The sequence below is a fragment of the Dreissena polymorpha genome, chromosome 7, assembly GCF_020536995.1.
Source record: "Dreissena polymorpha isolate Duluth1 chromosome 7, UMN_Dpol_1.0, whole genome shotgun sequence".
NCBI classification, from domain to species: Eukaryota; Metazoa; Mollusca; class Bivalvia; order Myida; family Dreissenidae; genus Dreissena; species Dreissena polymorpha.
The window spans coordinates 47,135,299-47,155,483 of record NC_068361.1 but is presented as its reverse complement, the minus strand read 5'-3'; the positions used below and the strand labels follow the sequence as shown (position 1 = coordinate 47,155,483).

At 37.2% G+C, this 20,185-nt stretch overlaps 2 protein-coding genes across 7 annotated transcripts in view; one reads left to right on the top strand and one right to left on the bottom strand.

The window, feature by feature from the left end:
* Positions 1-20,185, bottom strand: part of LOC127838009 (ribonuclease 3-like) — a 521,860-nt gene that overhangs the window by 447,043 nt on the left and 54,632 nt on the right. The window lies entirely within an intron of this gene.
* The window catches only part of LOC127838010 (dynamin-1-like), a 68,251-nt gene that overhangs the window by 22,263 nt on the left and 25,803 nt on the right, over positions 1-20,185 (top strand). For 4 of the 6 annotated variants that reach the window (XM_052365506.1, XM_052365507.1, XM_052365505.1 and 1 more), the window contains exons 6-13: positions 1,013-1,158; positions 2,224-2,381; positions 4,960-5,095; positions 7,689-7,895; positions 10,094-10,251; positions 13,111-13,134; positions 13,887-13,935; positions 14,999-15,112. In XM_052365506.1, coding sequence (XP_052221466.1) covers positions 1,013-1,158; positions 2,224-2,381; positions 4,960-5,095; positions 7,689-7,895; positions 10,094-10,251; positions 13,111-13,134; positions 13,887-13,935; positions 14,999-15,112 — 992 coding nt within the window. The remainder of the gene's footprint in view (positions 1-1,012; positions 1,159-2,223; positions 2,382-4,959; positions 5,096-7,688; positions 7,896-10,093; positions 10,252-13,110; positions 13,135-13,886; positions 13,936-14,998; positions 15,113-20,185) is intronic. The other 2 variants (XM_052365509.1, XM_052365508.1) reach the window with 1 other exon arrangement.

Sequence of the window (20,185 nt, the reverse complement as noted above, 5' to 3'; positions counted from 1 at the left end):
AAGGTCAAGGTCATTGTTCAAGGTCAAGGTATCCTGCAAGGTCAAAGTTCAAAAAAAAATAATGTCAAAGTGGCGTTATCATGAAGCTGCACATTTTGAGTGGTGTAGGTTCAAAATCAAGGTCATCCTTCAAGGTCAAGGTCATCCTTCAAGGTCAAAGGTCAAACAAATTTAAAAAAAAATCAAAGCGGCGTTATCATGAAGCTGCACATTTTGAGTGGTGGAAGTTCAAGGTCAAGGTCATCCTTCAAGGTAACAAAAAAATAAAAAAATATTCAAAGCAGCGTTCTCATGAAGCTGCACATTTTGAGTGGTGGAAGTTCAAGGTCATCCTTCAAGGTCAAGGTCATCCTTCAAGGTCAAAGGTAAAAAATAATAATTTCAAAATTGGCGTTATCATGAAGCTGCACATTTTGAGTGGTGAAGGTTTAAGGTTAAGGTCATCCTTCAAGGTCAAGGTCATCCTTCAAGGTCAAAAATCAATAAAATAATATTTTAAAGTGGCCTCCTCACAAAGCTGCATATTTTGAGTGGTGGAAGTTCAAGGTCAAGGTCATCCTTCAAGGTAAAAGTTAAAAAAACACATTTTTTTTCTCAAAGCGGCGCAATAGGGGGCATTGTGTTTCTGACAAACACATCTCTTGTTTTTTCAAACATTGTTAAAAAACACAAATATTTATTTTTATTATTTTATTTTTGAAATACCGTCCAACCATCCCACCCAAGAAACCCCCCCCCCCCTCCAAAAAGTAATTTTTTTTTTTGCATTTTTGGAAGATAATGTAATAAATGACCACACGCCCACACTTTACACCCCTCTCCACTCCACCCCTCCCTCCTTTGTGATTGAAATTGAGACAGGTTTCTACACCTTTAAAAAGAAAAATAGATGAGCAGTCTGCACCCGCAAGGCGGTGCTCTTGTTATCGTTATTTAGATGACTTGTTTGATAAATTAAATACACAATGACCACTCATTAAAGATCCTATATTTCGCAATCTCTCCCGCGCAGGCTACATCGGTGTAGTCAACCGCAGCCAGAGAGACATCGAGGGCAAGAAGGATATCCGTGCTGCGCTGGCTGCAGAGAGGAAGTACTTCCTGAGTAGCCCTGCGTACCGACACATGGCAGACCGTATGGGAACACCTTTCCTACAGGTGGGTGGGGTGTGTGGGAAGTATACTTGAGCCTTGTTCTGGAAAAACAGTGCTAAATGCATGTGTGTAAAGTGTTGTCTCAGATTAGCTTGTATAGTCTGCACTGGATAATCAGAACGACCCCTTACGCTGTTACGAAATTTTTGTTTAAAGGAAGTCTGTCCTTGATATAAATGCAGAGTGCAGAGGCTATTTTGCGAAAACACTATAGGCACATGGATTAAGGAATTTTTACCAGATCAAGGCTTAATTTGTATCCAGTTCTGTGATATTTCTTCTGTGTAGCCATGGCCACCTTACATTTTGTTATTACGCATACACTTTTCTCTTAACGATTATCTGGGAATTATGTCAGGAAAATAAACATTTCATTTAAGTAAATATTGGGGAATTATGTCAGAGAAATATGCATTATAGTAAATGTCAGGGAAATTATATGAGGGAAATACACAATACAGTCAAGGTCTATCCAGGATTATGTTAGGGATATACGTATTGCAGGCAAGGACACTACAGAAAATATTTCTTCAGAATTTCAGTGGCCATCCATCTTGTTTGACATTCGATGTAAATTTATAATGCCTATCTAGTACATTTGCTATTTTTGTGACTCCGAAGGGTGGCATATAGTTTTGGAACTGTCCGTCAGTCAGTCTGTACGTCCGTCCAAAAACTTTAACATTGCCCATAACTTTTGCAATATTGAAGATAGCAACTTGATATTTGGCATGCATGTGTATCTCATGGAGCTGCACATTTTGAGTGGTGAAAGGTCAAGGTCATCTTTCAAGGTCGAAGGTCAAATATATGGCTTCAAAGCAGCACAGTAGGGGGCATTGTGTTTCTGACAAACACATCTCTTGTTTAATTTTGTCAAAACGCCTTTTCAATATTGTTGATTATAAATTACGCAAATGAATCATCAATTATTAGAATAAGTTCAATGTTCTGCCACTCACTTGCAGACAATTTGGAATCAGCAACTGACCAATCATATTTTTCTATTCTCTTGCAGAGAAATTTGCATTGGCAACTGACCAATCATATTCTTCCATTCACTTGCAGAGAATTTTGAATCAGCAACTGACCAATCATATTCGAGATACACTGCCTGCGTTGAGGAACCGTCTTCAGACACAGTTACTCTCCCTGGAGAAGGATGTGGAGGAGTTTAAAAACTTCCGACCCGACGATCCTGCAAGAAAAACAAAGGCTATGATGCAGTAAGTTTTGTTCAGGAATGTACAGCAACGCTTTGTAATTTTGGACTGAAATGAGGAAGATACACATTTGAGAGCTGTTTAACTTGAAGTGAATCAGGGATTCCTGGCTAAAAATATTTGCAAAATGTGTCTGGATATTTTGTAAGAGGGTATGATGTAAATAAAAGTAGTTTTGTACAAGACTTAGTGTCTGTCATTAAAAGTATTTTTTATGCCCTCAGATCGAATGATCGGGGAAATATTGTTTTTGGCCTGTCTGTCTGTCTTTCATTCATTGTGGTTGTCCCAAAACTTTAACCTTGGTTAAAGTTTTGCAATAACTTTTGCATTATTGAAGATAGCAACTTGTTATTTGGCATGCATGTGTATCTCATGGAACTGCACATTTTGAGTGGTGAAAGGTCAAGGTCATCCTTTAAGGTCAAAGGTCAAATATATGGCTTCAAGGCGGGGCAATAGGGGACATTGTGTTTCTGAGAAACACATCTCTTATTTTCACATGATGTGAACACACAAATCAAAGGTTTTACAAGTCACTTGATGATTTCAATATGTTGCTTTGTGCTGATAGAAAGCTGGCCCTATGACTTTGAAACATTTCAAACTTTAACATTGTCTTAACTCAAACGATCATTCAATGGAATGTTTCTATGATTATAGCTCAAGCCCTGAATTCTCAGAATTTGTAATCCTGCTTTAACAGTATTAGCTTTAGCTCATTTTTATGCTCTCAGTAGGGTGGCATATAGCATTTGAACTGTCTCTCAGTCCATCCATCAGTCAGTCCGAAAACTTTAACATTGCCCATAACTTTTGCAATATTGAAGATAGCAACTTGATATGTGGCATGCATGTGTATCTTGTGGAGCTGCACATTTTTCAGTGGTGAAAGGTCAAGGTCAATGTAATCCTTCAAGGTCAAAGGTAATTTTAAAAAATAATTAATTTCAAAGCGGCCCAGTAGCGGGCATTGTGTTTCTGACAAACACATCTCTTGTTCATATTGCAATTAAGTATGCAAAAAGATTCATTACAAAAATGCCCCAAGCCTTAATTTCAAACAAAGTGTGGATTTTTTCAGAGAGTGGCTCATATGGGTGTTTGTGACTGGATGGCCTCAAGTGTGATCCTCAATGGGGGGCCATCATATGGGTGTTTGTGACTGGATGGCCTCAAGTGTGATCCTCAATGGGGGGCCATCATATGGGTGTTTGTGACTGGATGGCCTCAAGTGTGATCCTCAATGGGGGGCCATCATATGGGTGTTTGTGACTGGATGGCCTCAAGTGTGATCCACAATGGGGGGCCATCATATGGGTGTTTGTGACTGGATGGCCTCAAGTGTGATCCTCAATGGGGGGCCATCATATTGGTGTTTGTGACTGGATGGCCTCAAGTGTGATCCTCAATGGGGGGCCATCATATGGGTGTTTGTGACTGGATGGCCTCAAGTGTGATCCTCAATGGGGGGCCATCATATGGGTGTTTGTGACTGGATGGCCTCAAGTGTGATCCTCAATAGGGGGCCATCATATGGGTGTTTGTGACTGGATGGCCTTAAGTGTGATCCTCAATAGGGGGCCATCATATGGGTGTTTGTGACTGGATGGCCTCAAGTGTGATCCTCAATGGGGGGCCATCATATGGGTGTTTGTGACTGGATGGCCTCAAGTGTGATCCTCAATAGGGGGCCATCATATGGGTGTTTGTGACTGGATGGCCTCAAGTGTGATCCTCAATAGGGGGCCATCATATGGGTGTTTGTGACTGGATGGCCTCAAGTGTGATCCTCAATAGGGGGCCATCATATGGGTGTTTGTGACTGGATGGCCTCAAGTGTGATCCTCAATGGGGGGCCATCATATGGGTGTTTGTGACTGGATGGCCTCAAGTGTGATCCTCAATGGGGGGCCATCATATGGGTGTTTGTGACTGGATGGCCTCAAGTGTGATCCTCAATAGGGGGCCATCATATGGGTGTTTGTGACTGGATGGTCTCAAGTGTGATCCTCAATAGAGGGCCATCATATGGGTGTTTGTGACTGGATGGCCTCAAGTGTGATCCTCAATGGGGGGCCATCATATGGGTGTTTGTGACTGGATGGCCTCAAGTGTGATCCTCAATGGGGGGCCATCATAATGCATTATTTTATGTTTTTCAGTGGTTTATAGAGAAATATGAGTTAATTATAACTGATAATTTCACTGTTTCAAACAGTGAAAATTCTCTCTAATTTTCATTGTTTACTGTGAAATAACGTCATTTTTTTAACGAAATGACGTCATTATCCCTACAAATTCTTTAGTTAAACTCTTAAACAATGTATATAAACGGTTAAAAAAGGATAAAATAACAAGAAAATGTGTTGGATTCGGAGGAAAATCGGTTTTAATTCACTCGTGTTCATAGAGAATATATATTTTATATGATCACTCGTGAATTAAAATAGATAATCCACCGATTCCAACAAATATCCTCTATGTACTGGTTCTTCCTTTGAACCTTCCAAAGATGGTCTCTTTACGCTGAACTAAATAGGTGAAAACTAAACCTCAGCATGTTTGTGCCACTATCCAGGATGGTTCAGACGTTTGGCACAGACTTTGAGAAGAACATAGAGGGCTCTGGGGACCAGATAAACATGAAGGAGCTGTCTGGGGGAGCCAAGATCAACCGCATCTTCTTTGAACGATTCCCTTTTGAGCTTGTCAAGGTGTGTAAGACCCTTTTTTCATGTTAGAATTCTTTATTATGTACACTTAAATGGGGCCATCCTTATATATTTTCTTTTGTTTGGCATAACCCTACCGACCCACTAAAATCTGCCTGACTGAATTATTTTTTGTTTCTTTCCAAAAAAAATAAAATTTTACACGCCGAAAATCCTTTTCGCTAAATTTTTCCTTTCCACTTTTTATCCTTTCCGATTATTTGCATCATTTTATTGAATACTCTTCACAGCGGAGTAAATCCAAAATGGCGGAGAAAGAGATTACACTTTCTGTTTCAATGAATTTGATTAACAGTCATAGTGTTTACTCTGAAAAGAAATGCATGATAAGCAAAGCCATAAGGAAGTTAAGATTACCAATTTTCTTATCATGAGCCAGACGACTTAGAGCTTAATGTGATAATTACCTTTGGTATATGTCAGAGTTCAATGTCAGAAAAAAAATACTAAAAAAAAAATCCTTACCTACATACCCACCCAAATTTACCTGGGTCGGATTATATCAAACAATTTTTAGCTCTACTGGCCGAAGGCCTGAAGAGCTTATGTCATGGCGTGGTTTCCGTTGTCCGTGCGTGCGTGCGGAAGACGTTTTCTTGTTTACGCGATAAAGTCCACAGTTTTCATCTGATTCTTTTCAAACTTGATCAGTGTCTTTATATTAATGAGGACTCCAAGCCTATTGAAAATGGGTTACATCAGAGTAAAAAGTCCAGAATTATCTCCCCTTGAATTTGAGAAAAATGTGAAATAAGGCTTGTTTAGGCTATGAAGTCCACAGTTTTCATCCAATCATTTCCCAACTTGCACAGTGTCTTTATCTGAATGATGAGTGAAACCCTATTGAAAATGAGCAATATCGGAGTTATAAGTCCAGAAATATCTCTCCTTGAATTTGAGAAAAAAATGAAAATTCAGTTTTTTTATGTGATAAAGTCCATAATTTTCATCCAATTCTTGGCAAACTTGCACAGTGTCTTTGTATCAATGAGGAATCAAACCCTTTAATAAAAAGAGCAATATCAAAGCAATAGGTCCAGAATGACTTCCCCTTGAATATGAGAAAATTTTGAAATCCCGCTTGTTTACGCAATTCATTCCACAGTTTTCATCCAATTATTTCCAAATTTGCACAGTATCTTTATATCAATGAGGACTTGAATGAACCCTATTGAATATGAGCAGTATCGGAGAAATAAGTACACAATAAACTCCCCTTGAATTTGAGAAAATTCTCCTTGTTTGCGCGATTAAGTACACAGTTTCCATCTTATTCTTTCCAAACTTGCACAGTGTTTATAGAAGTAGAGCGATTCAGGCCCTCATGGGCCTCTTGTTAAAGGATGGCCTGGTGTAGCCCTTTTTATGCTTTTAACCCTTTCCGGCTTAGATACACACTTTGGCAAATTTGTAGTCCCTCAGAAAATCAAATTAAATGTAAGACCTTTCCTACTAGATTAAAATTTTAAAGGCTTCATTTCCAACCCTTTGGTACTGATGAGCAGCATACAGCATAAAACCTGAACAGACTGCGAGTTACTGGCAAGCTGTTCTGATTTTATGTAGGTTGCAAAGAGCTATTTACACTTAAAGGGACGGTCAAGCACGAGGACGAAGAAAAGAAAAGTTGTAAAATACCATATTTTTTTTTTACAATTGTTAGTTGATATTGATTAAAATATAACGACTGGTATATATCATTACTTGAAAAAAGTTGTTAAGTTATCATATTTTCAGTATATTCGATAACAAAGTTTACTGGGTATGTCTACCAGGTAACTACCAGTTAACTATAAATAACGCCAGTACATGTAGATTGATCATCATCGTCACGTGGTAAACCCAGGAATGCAAATTATGCATGTGTAGTGAATTGTATATAATTTATATAAAAAATGATCAATCTACTTGCGTTATTTATAGTGTGTATATTGTTATGTCGCCTATTTTCGCAATGTACTTTCGATTTCACATCGCAAAATTTTATTACCGAATATACTGAAAATATTAACTTTTTTCAAGTATTGTAATATACCAGTCGTGATATTTTAATCAATATAAACTAATAATTGTAATAAAATATGGTATTTTACAACTTTTCTTTTCTTCGTCCTCGTGATTGACCGTCCCTTTAAGAGCTGGTAAGGGTTAATTGAGTAGTTATACCCTACTAGGGTAATAGAGGCCTTAAATTCAATTAGATTTTCTCAGGAACTACAAAGCCCAATTCCAAATCACGACAAATATTCTTTTCTCAAAAGACTGCCGTAAAGAAGGTTTTAAAAAAAAGAAAAAGATTTAAAAAGAAAATACATTTCAACGTTTGGTTTATTTCCTTATCAAACTCTAAAAGTAGAACCTTAGGAAATATAATGTTAAAAACATTTTTATTCACATTTTTTTAGCCCAATATTTCCCAATCCAAAGGGTCCCTGGTCCTATTCTTAAAAAAAATGAAGGAAGAACAACACTGGAAAGCTTTGACAGTTTTGTTGTAAACATTTTTAACTTTTGACCTTAAATTCTTAGGTCATGACAGGCATGACTTTTTTTAACACATTATTCTTTCTTACAGATGGAATTCGATGAAAAAGAGCTCCGACGTGAAATCAGTTACGCCATTAAAAACATTCACGGTATTCGATCAGGCCTGTTCACCCCAGACATGGCCTTTGAGGCAATTGTGAAGAAACAGGTGGAGAAGTTGCGCAATCCGTCGATAAAATGCTGCGATATGGTCATCGGTGAACTCACAACTGTTATACGAAAGTGCACTGAAAAGGTGTGTGAAGTGTTGTTAACACTATACCACAAAGATTCGTATTTTGACACATTTATGGTCCCTTAAAAAGTTACAATTAATTCAACACCTTTCTTACTAGATTAAAGTTCTAATGGCTTCATTTCCAACCCTTAGTTACTCGCAGGCTGTTCTAGTTTTATGCTGGTTGCAAAAGCCATTTTCACTTTGCTTCTTAGTGGGAAAGGGTGAAAGCCATGTATTTGATGGTCTGTCATCAAAAAACATTTCAGTCGTGCTCTGTGAAAAGGGGGTTTACTGCAGTTTCGTAAAGTGTCGTCCCAGATTAGCCTGTGTAGTCTGCACAGGCTAATCAGTGACAACACTTTCTGCCTAAACAGGGTTTTTGCTAAATCGAGATTTTCTTTAACAAAAAATACCATTACATTGGAAAGTGTCGTCCCAGATTAGCCTGTGTGGACTTCACAGGCTCATCTGGGACACGACACTTTACGCACATGCATTAAAGCCCCTTTTTACAGAGCAAAGCCCATATGCAAAACATGATTAGTTAGCTTGTCTGAGCACTTATGACTTTACAAAATCCTACAATTAGCAGAGAATTCACTTTACAAAATCCTACAATTAGAATCTGTACTTAGTATGTTACATCAGAGAGTAGTCTTCTTCAAAGTGCAAATTATTCCAGTGGGATAACAACTGATTGGGCTCCTGCGTTCACATGGCTAAGATAGATTTGTATATCAAACTTACTTTCAAAAACTTCTCTTAAATCGTAGGTATCAAAGCTCTGATATTGGTATGTGACATCAAGTAGAGATCTTCTCAGAAGTTTGTACTGATTATGCCCTTGTGGTAAAAACTGACCTCACTCCTGGGGTCAAATGGTTCATTAGAAAATATGTTTTCTCTTTATCCATTTGTAAATCATTTCTCTGTGGAGTGATATAGAGCCATCTTGGTGCTCTTGTAATCTTGTCTGGACTCAGGGATTTCAATTGAAGCAGAGTCCTGCTTTTTGATGCAAGCATTGTGCAATGTTTTCACTTTTGAGTCCTTCAATTCATCTGCCTTGTATCATTTTGATGCAAGTGTTACAGTAAAGCTAAATAAATAATAAATTCTATGTAATTCAAATTTCGGTAAATGGCATACAGAAATTTTACTAAATGATATATTTAAAAAAAAGTTTACATTCACTAAAAACCTTTTCCGAGAATTTAAATAGTAATTTGCTGTAGTATTTTGATCCCTGAACATTTTTAGCTCGACTATTATATATGAAATATATATAGTGGAGCTATCCTACTCACCCCGGCGTTGGCGTTGCTGTTGGCGTTTCCTTGAGCGTGCAAATGTTAAAGTTTGCGTACTACCCCAATTATTTCCATTGTCCCTTGACATATTGCTTTCATATTATGCATACTTGTTTACCATCATGACCCCAACCTATAAACAAGAGCAGACAACTGTATCAAGCATTTTGACAGAAGTATGGCCTCTTTTATACTTAGAATATGCATATTATTAATAAATCTATGTTAAAGTTTGCGTACTACCCCAAATATTTCCTGTGTCCCTTTACATATTGCTTTCATATATTGCATACTTGTTTACCATCATGAGCCCAACCTATAAACACGAGCAGACAACTGTATCAAGCGTTTTGATAGAATTATTGCCTCTTTTATACTTAGAATATGCATATTATTGATCAATCTATGTTAAAGTTGTGTACTACCCCAAATATTTCCTGTGTCCCTTGACATATTGCTTTCATATTTTGCATACTTGTTTACCAACATGACCCCAAACTATAAACAAGAGCAGACAACTGTATCAAGCATTTTGACAGAATTATGGCCCCTTTTATACTAAGAATATGCATATTATTGATGAATCTATGTTAAAGTTTGACAAAACAACACTTACCTGACATACCACAATGCACTCCACCCAGACCATCCCCACACCCCCCACAGAACCCCCCGCCCCCCCAGCCCCCCCCCCCCCCCAAAAAAAAAATCTTATTTTTGAAAGATCATGTATTAAATGATCACACACCCACATTATACCCCCCACCCCCCACCCCCCTCTCCACGATGGCTTATGTTATACTGCGCAAATAGTCGAGCGCGCTGTCCTCTGACAGCTCTTGTTTAGCACCTAGTCATTTCACCCTTGGATTTCAAAATCTATTGAATGTGTTTTAAACACAGATGAACCGGTATCCACGGCTACGAGAGGAGACTGAGCGAATAGTGAATTCCAGCGTGAGAGATCGCGAGTCCAGATGTAAAGATCAGCTTATGCTTCTTGTGGATATACAGCTCGCCTATATGAACACAAACCATGAGGACTTTATAGGCTTTGCTAAGTATGTATCCATGCAGTTTACCTGTGAATTATTAATTAAATACACTTGCCAATGGAGGGGTCACAATGTCACTCTGTTAGCCCTCATGAAATATTTTTATGTTTGTGGAACAAACTACTTCAGATTTTTTGAGAAATCAAATTAAACTTCACCTTGACATGTTTATGTGCAACACACATTTTATTCCCACTAATGCAAACATTTTAGAGTTATTTGCCCTTGAATATAGCAGTCAAAGCGCTGTGGGGGTATAATTTATGTTTGAGACAAAGCTCTTAGTGATTGGTTCTGTAGACCTATTTATTAAGGTTACTGGTATAACATAGTTATTCTTGTTTACTGTTGGCACAAAGAACAGTTGATGAAATAATCGATTGTAGGATTGCTTCAAAAACTTTTATTCCATGGTTATTGGAAGATGTGCCCTTGTTTGTTTTATTTCCTGTCTATCCGCATAACTTATTTGGATAGGTCATGACATTTTGTCTACAGCCATTCTCCCTCTACCTGTGATTAAACTAGGTCAGCTGTCAGTTACTGGTGTAAGTATGTGCATTTAGTACTGATAAACCAGCTAATGAGGGAAAGTGTGATTAAATTAAGTGCTTGCCTTGATATGACTAAAGTACCACTGAATTTGGAGAAAAATCCTGTCAGTTGTCAGTTACTGGTGTAAGTATGTTCATATAATACTGGTCAACCAGTTATGAGGGTAAAGTGTGATTAGGTTAAGTGCTTGCCTTGATATGACTAAAGTACCACTGAATTAATAGAAAAATCCAAATAATCAAAAAAAAAATTATTTATGCCAGGGCTTTCCTTAGACCTCAAATCTCAAGAGTCAAGGACTCTTGGGACCATATTTTCAAGAGTCAAATTCAAACTTCTGAGAGTCCTAATAATAACGCAGGAGATTCAATGTTTTTTTGCAATTTAAGCAAATTACTGAGATATAATATATAAAAAGCAACAACTTAAAAGATACAGGTATGTTAACATTTATTTCTTGCATTTTACTGTCACTACAACACTATGCATTTAAACACAATATTTCAATGATTAATAAATACAAAACATGTTTTCTAATACAACATTAACTTCATGTATGCAGCAGAGTAATGTGTCATATGTTCTTCTTTCGCACGTTTGGGGGTGTTAGGAGCACTGTCATTTAGATCTAAAGTACGCTTTGTCGTTGGTGTCTTACACACACTTTCAGAGTTACTACCGATTCCGAATTCGAAAAGGTTTCTCTGCGACATTTTCCGAATGCACAAGCACAATTACACTTTATCCAATAACTTTGTTTGACCGTTTCGCTTGGCTATTAAATTAAGAATGAAATACAAAATGTGAAAAAAACACATTTCCGCTGGCTATCACAAAAAAACAACAACAAAAAACATACGGGTGGTACCTAAACACAATAGCCTATATAAATTGGTAAACTATAAAAGGAAATTATTTCTACTCGCCGATAAAGGTGCCTCCGTATTTAATCCCATCAAAAATTCCGACGCCCTTTAATTATTTCATGTGCCATCTTCACTGAAGACGTGCGACAAACACGCTGTTTTCTATGCCTTCTCAAACGGTCTATTATTATGCCTACATGTATTTTGTAATCAATTAGCTCATGCAAAAATTGTCACTTTGCCACAAGGTCAGTAATATCGGTTCTATAGTTATTTTTAGCAACTTTGATGCAAAGCGTGTAATTTGACGTTGTAGACAGTACATTTGCCAGCATAACTTTCGCGCGTCTTTGAACTGAGCAATCATGAAGTAAAACAGTGATGGGTGCATTCAGCTTTGGAAATACATTCTGCCATACTCTGGAAATATCTCAAAATATGCTTTACGGTGTTCTGTGGATATGGATGTTATTATTTTATATTGAATATTATTAAAACTGACGCGGATGAGTCCATTCTGTTTTGGTGGGTTTATAGTTCTTCTTAAATGCTCTGAGCTTTTATGAGTACATACGTACAGCTCAGAGGGTCAATAGCTGGGAGTTGGATTATTGCAACTAGGTGGGTTTAATACACGTCTTTTCCGCAAACAGCTGATAACAAACGCTATGATAAATAATGGAAAGTTAATACACGCGTCATCAAACCAGCAGGGTTTTAATTGGTCAATACTAGATTTCTTAATTAACCAAACTCCGCCTACTGGGTGGACTTGTGCTTCGATGATTTGAAACGGGCGTTAACGATTAGCGTGTACTAAATGAGATACTCCGCCCCGAGCCAATTATCGCTTAGTCTGCACAACTTTTGATCTCGTTGACGCAAGTCGGTATATTTCCCCGGGTCAAATGTGACGCATGACGTAATTTTCTCAAGAGTCAAAAAGGGGTCTTCTGTAATTTTCAAGCGTCAAAACCCGGGAGCTCGGGTCAAAGGAAAGCCCTGTATGCTCTTATATATTAAGTGCCCTAAACATTCTGGTATGACCTTTACTCAAAATGCTTTACTTATAAAGCCAAAGATGATGATTATGCATCATTCTGTTCATTTGTGGTCCAAAAGATTCCTTGCATGTGGCTTATCGCTAGGCAGTGTTTTTTTTCCTTCGACTTTGGACGGATCTGGTAAACGGACCCATTCCCAATGACCTACGAACCATTCCCAAAATGAACCGGACCCATCCCAATTTCCGAAAAAATACAAAAAATCCCAATCAGAATCGAGTAAACAATCCCCGAAAACGCCAAATTGATGTATTCAAGACCGTTTTAACTTGTGGCCAATTTGACTTGACTGGTTTAAACATTTAACGTTACATTCGTACATTAAATATGTGTATGTTATTGCAAAATATAAACCAGTCTGAATTTTCTTATGCTTCCAGCAATAATCGCCATGAGTCACAATAGTAAGTATTACAGAAATAAATTAAAGCCTAGTGAAGTCAAAAGCAAATCGTTAAGCGATTTTGGCTTCGTAAAAAGTTCGACGTCTGTTTCGTCCACCCATTCCCCTCAGTACACTGCAACAAAAATTGCTGAAGATGACAGTAGCCAAATGCAGATTGACAACGAACATGACGAAGCTATTCATACAAGTCCTACAATATTTGAAACTGTTGATGACAAAGTCTATGCACTGAGCACTTGTGCTCTTGAAACACTGGAAACAGTGCAGTGTTTGTGCAAGACTGTGAATAAAAGTTTATGTTGCTTTCTGTGTCATTTAAAGCTGACAAAAGTTAAACAATGTCATTTAAATACCATTCTTGAATTGGTACAATTCACAACTTGATTTTTTCAAATTGGAAGATTTTGCAACTGTTTTTTTTTCCCAATTTGGTGATTTCACGACGGGAAAAATTCCCAATGGCATGGGTACCGGACCCGTTCCCTATTGGGTGAAAAAAATCACTGCTAGGACATTGTGTGCTACCAACTCGTGTATTTAGTTATTTAGAGCAAATTGTCGTTTTTCAAAGCACTTAATAAGTTATTATGGGCACATTGTAATATTTCTTATAAACACGTATGTTATTTAGGACACATTTATATATTTTTAAGGAATTCGTAATGTCTTTACAACACGTTTTTATAGAAATTCATACATGCTTTTATGAGGCTGTAGTTTGTTCACATTACATGCATTTTCTTTTTCTAGTGCTCAGCAAAAATCAGACAACACATCAAAGAGAAAAATAGGAAATCAAGTAAGCAAAGCATCATTATTTTTATGAGTGACAGCGAGTGTGTACTTCTTTTTAAGATGATATAAAGCAGGACTTATTTTGCCTTTGTACAAGCTTTATGTAGATTTTTTTTGCTTCAAATTTTATGTTATCCATAAAACATGGTTTACTTACAGTGAGATAAATTCCCAAAACAAGGGCCTAGTGTCACTAACATTCTTAAGTCAATACTCTGACTCAACTTCGAGTTTGTTCTCAATTTTTAACCAGGTTTTCCGAAGGAAAAAACTGGTTATTAGATTGGCGAATGCGGGCGGGCTGGCGGGCTGGCTGGCGGGCAGGCGGAACAAGCTTGTCCGGGCCATAACTATGTTGTTCATTGTCAGATTTTAAAATCATTTGGCACATTTGTTCACCATCATTGGACGGTGTGTCGCGCGAAATAATTACGTCGATATCTCCAAGGTCAAGGTCACACTTTGAGTTCAAAGGTCAAAAATGGCCATAAATGAGCTTGTCCTGGCCATAACTATGTCATTCATTGTGAGATTTTAAAATCATTTGGCACATTTGTTCACCATCATGGGACGGTGTGTCGCACGAAAGAATCACGTCAATATCTCCAATGTCAAGGTCGCCACGACTAAAAATAGATTTTTTTTAAAAACAAACTTACAATGGGGGTTAATTTTGTTTGTTCATTTCAAAAGTTCAGTTTGAGTTTTCTCCCTTTATCAGATTTTTTTTCACAATGAAAACCTGGTTTTGTGACAATTTTGTCCCTTGTTGAGATGAGTTTGACCATCATGCTCACTTTGAAAGTGTTTTTTTTTTAGTTTTGAGGGTGATTCAACCTTGCATTTGAGCAGGAATATGTGCATATTCTTACAGCTTAGACTCAACATTGTTTGTGAGCTGACCAACATTCTAAATACATGTGTACTCAGCTGATACTCAAATCTCATCTTAAGAGGTGAGCAAAAAAATTGAAAATGCTCTTGATACTGTGGCAAGCTTCTCGCGAAGAGTATGTTTTGCCTGTCATTTATACATGTAACTGATGAATTTTTATTGCACATTTCAGGTTATCCGTAAAGGTTGGCTGACACTCCATAATATAAGTTTCATGAAGGGCGGTTCCAAGGAGTTCTGGTTCGTTCTCACGGCCGAGAGTTTGGCCTGGTTTAAGGACGAGGAGGTAAGCTGGATTTCACGCTGAGCACGTGATTATTGGAGTTGTCTTGTTCTGGGTAAACTGGGCTTTGTGCACGTGTGTATAGTGTCCTCTCAGATTTGATTGTGCAGTCTGCACTGTCTTATCTGAGATAATACTTTTTGCCTAGAATGGATTTTTGTTACAAAAAGACCTCCTTTAAAACAAAAGTTCCATCAAAGCGGAACCTGTTCTCCCTAATGAGCCTCTGCAAACTGCGCAGGCTAAGCTGTGATGACACTTTACAGGTATGCATTAAGCCCAGTTTTACCAGAACAGGGACAATTTGAGGGCTTATATTCATCAGACCATTCTTTTGACTTCAAGCCTCCAAATCTGGGTGTTTGTACACAGTGGTTTAATTCGAACCAATTTATTGTAGTTTGATAACATCGGAAACCAGGAGCTTTTTGAGACACTTGAGTCGATTTCCAGATACTTAAAACCAGTATTTGAGCCTTCTTCAGGGCGCAGTGTTCAATTCCCATTCTGGGAGCATTTCCAAGTTCTTATCTTAAGACATTAATAAGGCCTTTTTTGGGGAAAACTGTGTTTTATGCATGTGCGTTAAGTGTTTTCCCAAATTAGCCTGTGCAATCTGCACAACCTAATCAGAGACCACACGTTCCACTTTTATGGAATTTTTGGTTGAAAGGAAGTGTGTTCTTAACAAAAATACAGTTTAGATGGAAAGTTACGCCACTGATAAGCCTGTGTGGTGTGCACATGAATTAAGCCCAGTTTTCGAGAATCAGGCTCATTTGATGTCTTAAGAAAGAACTTGGGAATGCTCCCATAACGGGGATCAAATCCTGGACCTTCTGATTAATTCCAGGAAATCATATCAAAATCACTGTGGCATCAAGCTGTTTGCTATATTAAAAATTCTAACTTTCAGTTGTTTGAGATAAGAAATGACTGAGAATCAACAGTTGAGAATTAACATTACTGCATGATTATACCTGAGAGTGTGATTCTTTATTATCCCCACGCTTTTTGAAAAAAAGGTGGGGATATTGTGGTTATCTCCGCCGTCCGTCCGTCCGTCTGTCTGTCTGTCCGTCCGTCCTGGCCACTATCTCCTCCTACACTAAAAGCACTAGAACCTTGAAACTTACACACATGGTAGCTATGAGCATATGTGCGACCCTGCACTATTTGGAATTTTGATCTGACCCCTGGGTCAAAAGTTATAGCGGTTGGGGTGGGGCCGCGTCAGAAATTATCACTCATTTTTTTAGGTTATTTTACATTTACTTCTTTATTTCTACACCGATTCACTTCAAATTGATACTGGACCTCTCTTATGACAATACGGTCAATCTCAACCATGCATGGCCCCATTCCCAACCCTGGGGCGCCCCGCCCACATAGGCCACACCCACCAAAAATTTCCATTTACTATAATTTTTTCATTTCTACACGGATTCACTTCAAATTGATACTGAACTTTTGTTATGACATTAGGGTCAATCTCAACTATGCATGGCCCCAATCCCAACCCTGGGGCGCCCGCCAACATAGGCCACACCCACCAAAAAATTCCATTTACTATAATTTTTTCATTTCTACACGGATTCACTTCAAATTGATACTGAACTTCTCTTATGACATTAGGGTCAATCTCAACTATGCATGGCCCCATAACCAACCCTGGGGCCCCGCCCACATAGACCACACCCACCCATAATTGCCTTTACTATAATTTCTTCATTTCTACACCGATTCACTTCAAATTGACATTGAACTTCTCTTATGACAATACAGTCAATCTCAACTATGCATGGCCCCATTACCAACCCTGGGGCGCCCCGCCCACATAGACCACACCCACCCAAAATTGCCTTTTACTATAATTTCTTCATTTCTACACCGATTCACTTCAAATTGATACTGAACCTCTCTTATGACAATACGGTCAATCTCAACTATGCATGGCCCCATTACCAACCCTGGGGCCCGGCCCACATAGACCACACCCACCCAAAATTGCCTTTTACTATAATTTCTTCTTTTCTACACCGATTCACTTCAAATTGATACTGAACTTCTCTTATGACAATATGGTCAATCTCAGCTATGCATGGCCCCATTACCAACCCTGGGGCACACCTAGGTCAAACATTCGGCGTGGGGATACGCGTCGGCCTCTGCCGCGCCATTTCTAGTATCATATTAAATCTAGATCAAGTCAGATACTACATGAAGGGAAGTACTTTTGAAATCATAAAGCAAAGACAGTGTACTAATTTGACCCTGGCCATTGTATACATACAGACATATTTGAAACTCTTTTGTTCTTCTAGGAACGCTGTTTAATTGAACCTTAATGGGTTTTCTCCCATTCTGAAAGTAGCAAGCTTTTTCCCCCCTACCCTACAAAAAATGTGTATGACATAAGCAATAAAGAAATCAAACAAGGCTTGATTTTAAGTGTTATGTCTTTGATCCAAGCAATTCTGTTATTTTTTAAAGTGTAAGAATGGTTTGGTGAATATGTTGTTGTTTTTCATAAAGCAATTATAGTATGTTTACATGAAACATTTACGTGAACAATGCATCTTATTTATCATTTCAATGTCAAGTCAGTGACTGTTTCTTCGTTTCATGCACTTTTATTAAATAGCATGTGTGCATATTTTCAAAATTTATGCCTTAAAACTAAATATTTATGTTTTTATATCTTAATTTGTAATGCGTTAGCATAACATTTTGTTATTTAAAGATTAATTACATGAAAGCTTTGGGTTGTTTTCTTGCCAGCTTTAAAGTGGTGCCAATTTAGCAACTGCATCTTTGAAAGTAATGATGATGTATATCTCTAAAAGTATTTAATGAAATTTAATGAAATTTTATGTTACCACAAATAAAGAAATTTCAAAAAATGAAAATAGGATTGAGTTTTTGGAAAATAAATATGGACGATTGTTATGAGAGTCTGAAAACAAAATTTATTATGCTGGAGGAAGTATTTGTGCAAGAGGTAATTTCTTTTGTTGACATTATACCATTTTGTTGGCAGGAAAATTCTCAAATATTATTATCTTTATTGTTGATCTTTAATGATATTATTGGACATAAGTATGGTCATATATCTCATCATACAACAATAAGATATGTTTTTGTTAAGACCATATCAAATGAAAATATTGATCATCTGGTTTAGCGTAAGTGTTTTGTTTTGGGAATATATTGTCTTAATTAGACAATCAGTTAATGAATAGATATAATTATTAATAAATTGTAGAAAATTTAAATTGAAACTTTCTATTGATAAAAATACAAATTCTGACCTGTTTTGCATATTTTATGGCCAAAATTTTATGGCAGACGATGATCTGGTGACCAAGCCTTTTATTTGGTGTGGTCTAGCATTCTATGTCTGCCCAATATTGATCATCAGCATTTTATACATTTGAGTTGCGCTGTGACAAAAATGGGGCATTGCATTGGCGTAAACTGTTGTCCCAGTGCGGACTGCACAGCCTAATCAGGGACGACACTTTCCTCTTTCATGGAATCTTTTGTTTAAAGTATGTCTCTTCTAAAAGAAAATCCGGTCTAAACAGAAATTGTTGTCCCTGGTTAGCCTTGCGGACTGTTCAGCCAATCTGGGATGACACTTTAAGCACATGCATTAATCGTGTTTGTTCCAGATCACAGTTCAAATGCTTTCATTATCATAACACACAATTTTCATCCTCTTAATTCATAAGGCTATTAAATGTTCTGTACCAACTAAGAAAACCCACAAGAAGCACCTTTTCAATATTAATTATGTGATAGCAAAATATACACTTAAGGAAAATATAACAAAGTGCATAATTTCCCCAAAGTATCTTCGAATGGTCTGATTGTTGTATTATTTCATAGTTTCATAGTTCATCATTATTAATACGAGTGAAAATTGTCCCAACTTTTGTGGTGCAGCACCTTTTCATTTCTTCATGACTGCTTTCTCTCAAATTTCTGACTATTTAATTTTCATTTAAACTAATATGCAGAACAGCTTAGTTATTTTGTCAAGTTTCATTTTAAAGTAACATTGCTACTCAAAATCAACAAGAATTTCATACAATATTTCGTAAAATAAAGCTAAACAATTAAAAATCATTGTTCCTTATGGCAATGCCGAAATTTCAACACCAGATGTGGTGTGGTAAAATAGGTGTTTGTAGATACAAAATGCTCGTTATTATTATTGTTTTGTATTGGTACCATTTTAGTGTTCTGTGTCGTATGAATAGATATATTCGTGGGAAATTAAAATGGAATTAATTGTGTCACAAATAAATAAAAACAAGCATTTTGTATCTACAAAAATCTATGTAATCATACCACATCCAGCGTTGAAATTGTGGCTCTAGCTATAAGGAACACAGATTGTTTAGGTGTTAACTTTATTTTACGAAATTCTTTACGAAATTTTCGTTGATTTTGAGCGGTATAGAGACTTTAAAACTTTCACTGAGAGCTATTTATAATCTTGTAACATAGTGATCTAGAAATTCTACTATCTTAATAATTTAAAATATTGCCATTATTTGTGTCTCAAGCTTTTAGGCCTTCCAAAGATTATGTTTCTGGTGCCATGACCAAAATATAGATTAATCAGATTTTGTTTTCGTTCTCTTTGAGTTTGCAAGACTGAGCTTAATTGCATGGATTTTCAAGTGTAAAGTGGTTTTGATGCATTCTATTAACACCATTTTCAGGAAAATAGAATTCTGTTTTGGCTTTGAGAAATTTTAGAAAAATAAATTCAATAAATGGTGTCAGTTGAGTTGCAAAACAAAGGGATTGGCTATGGCACCAGAAACATGACCATATTTTGGCTTTTACCTTTCTCATCAAATCCTGTTGCCAATACAACACTTAACTTTTTAACTTTTTCACTATCCCTTGTAATCAATTTTTTATTTGCTCACACCTTTGTATCATACCAACCACACATGCACCCCCAAGTATCCTCAAATGTCCTTGTATTTTTATGCCCCCCACTATAGTAGTGGGGAACATATTGTTTTTGCCCTGACTGTCTGTTGGTCTGTTGGTCTG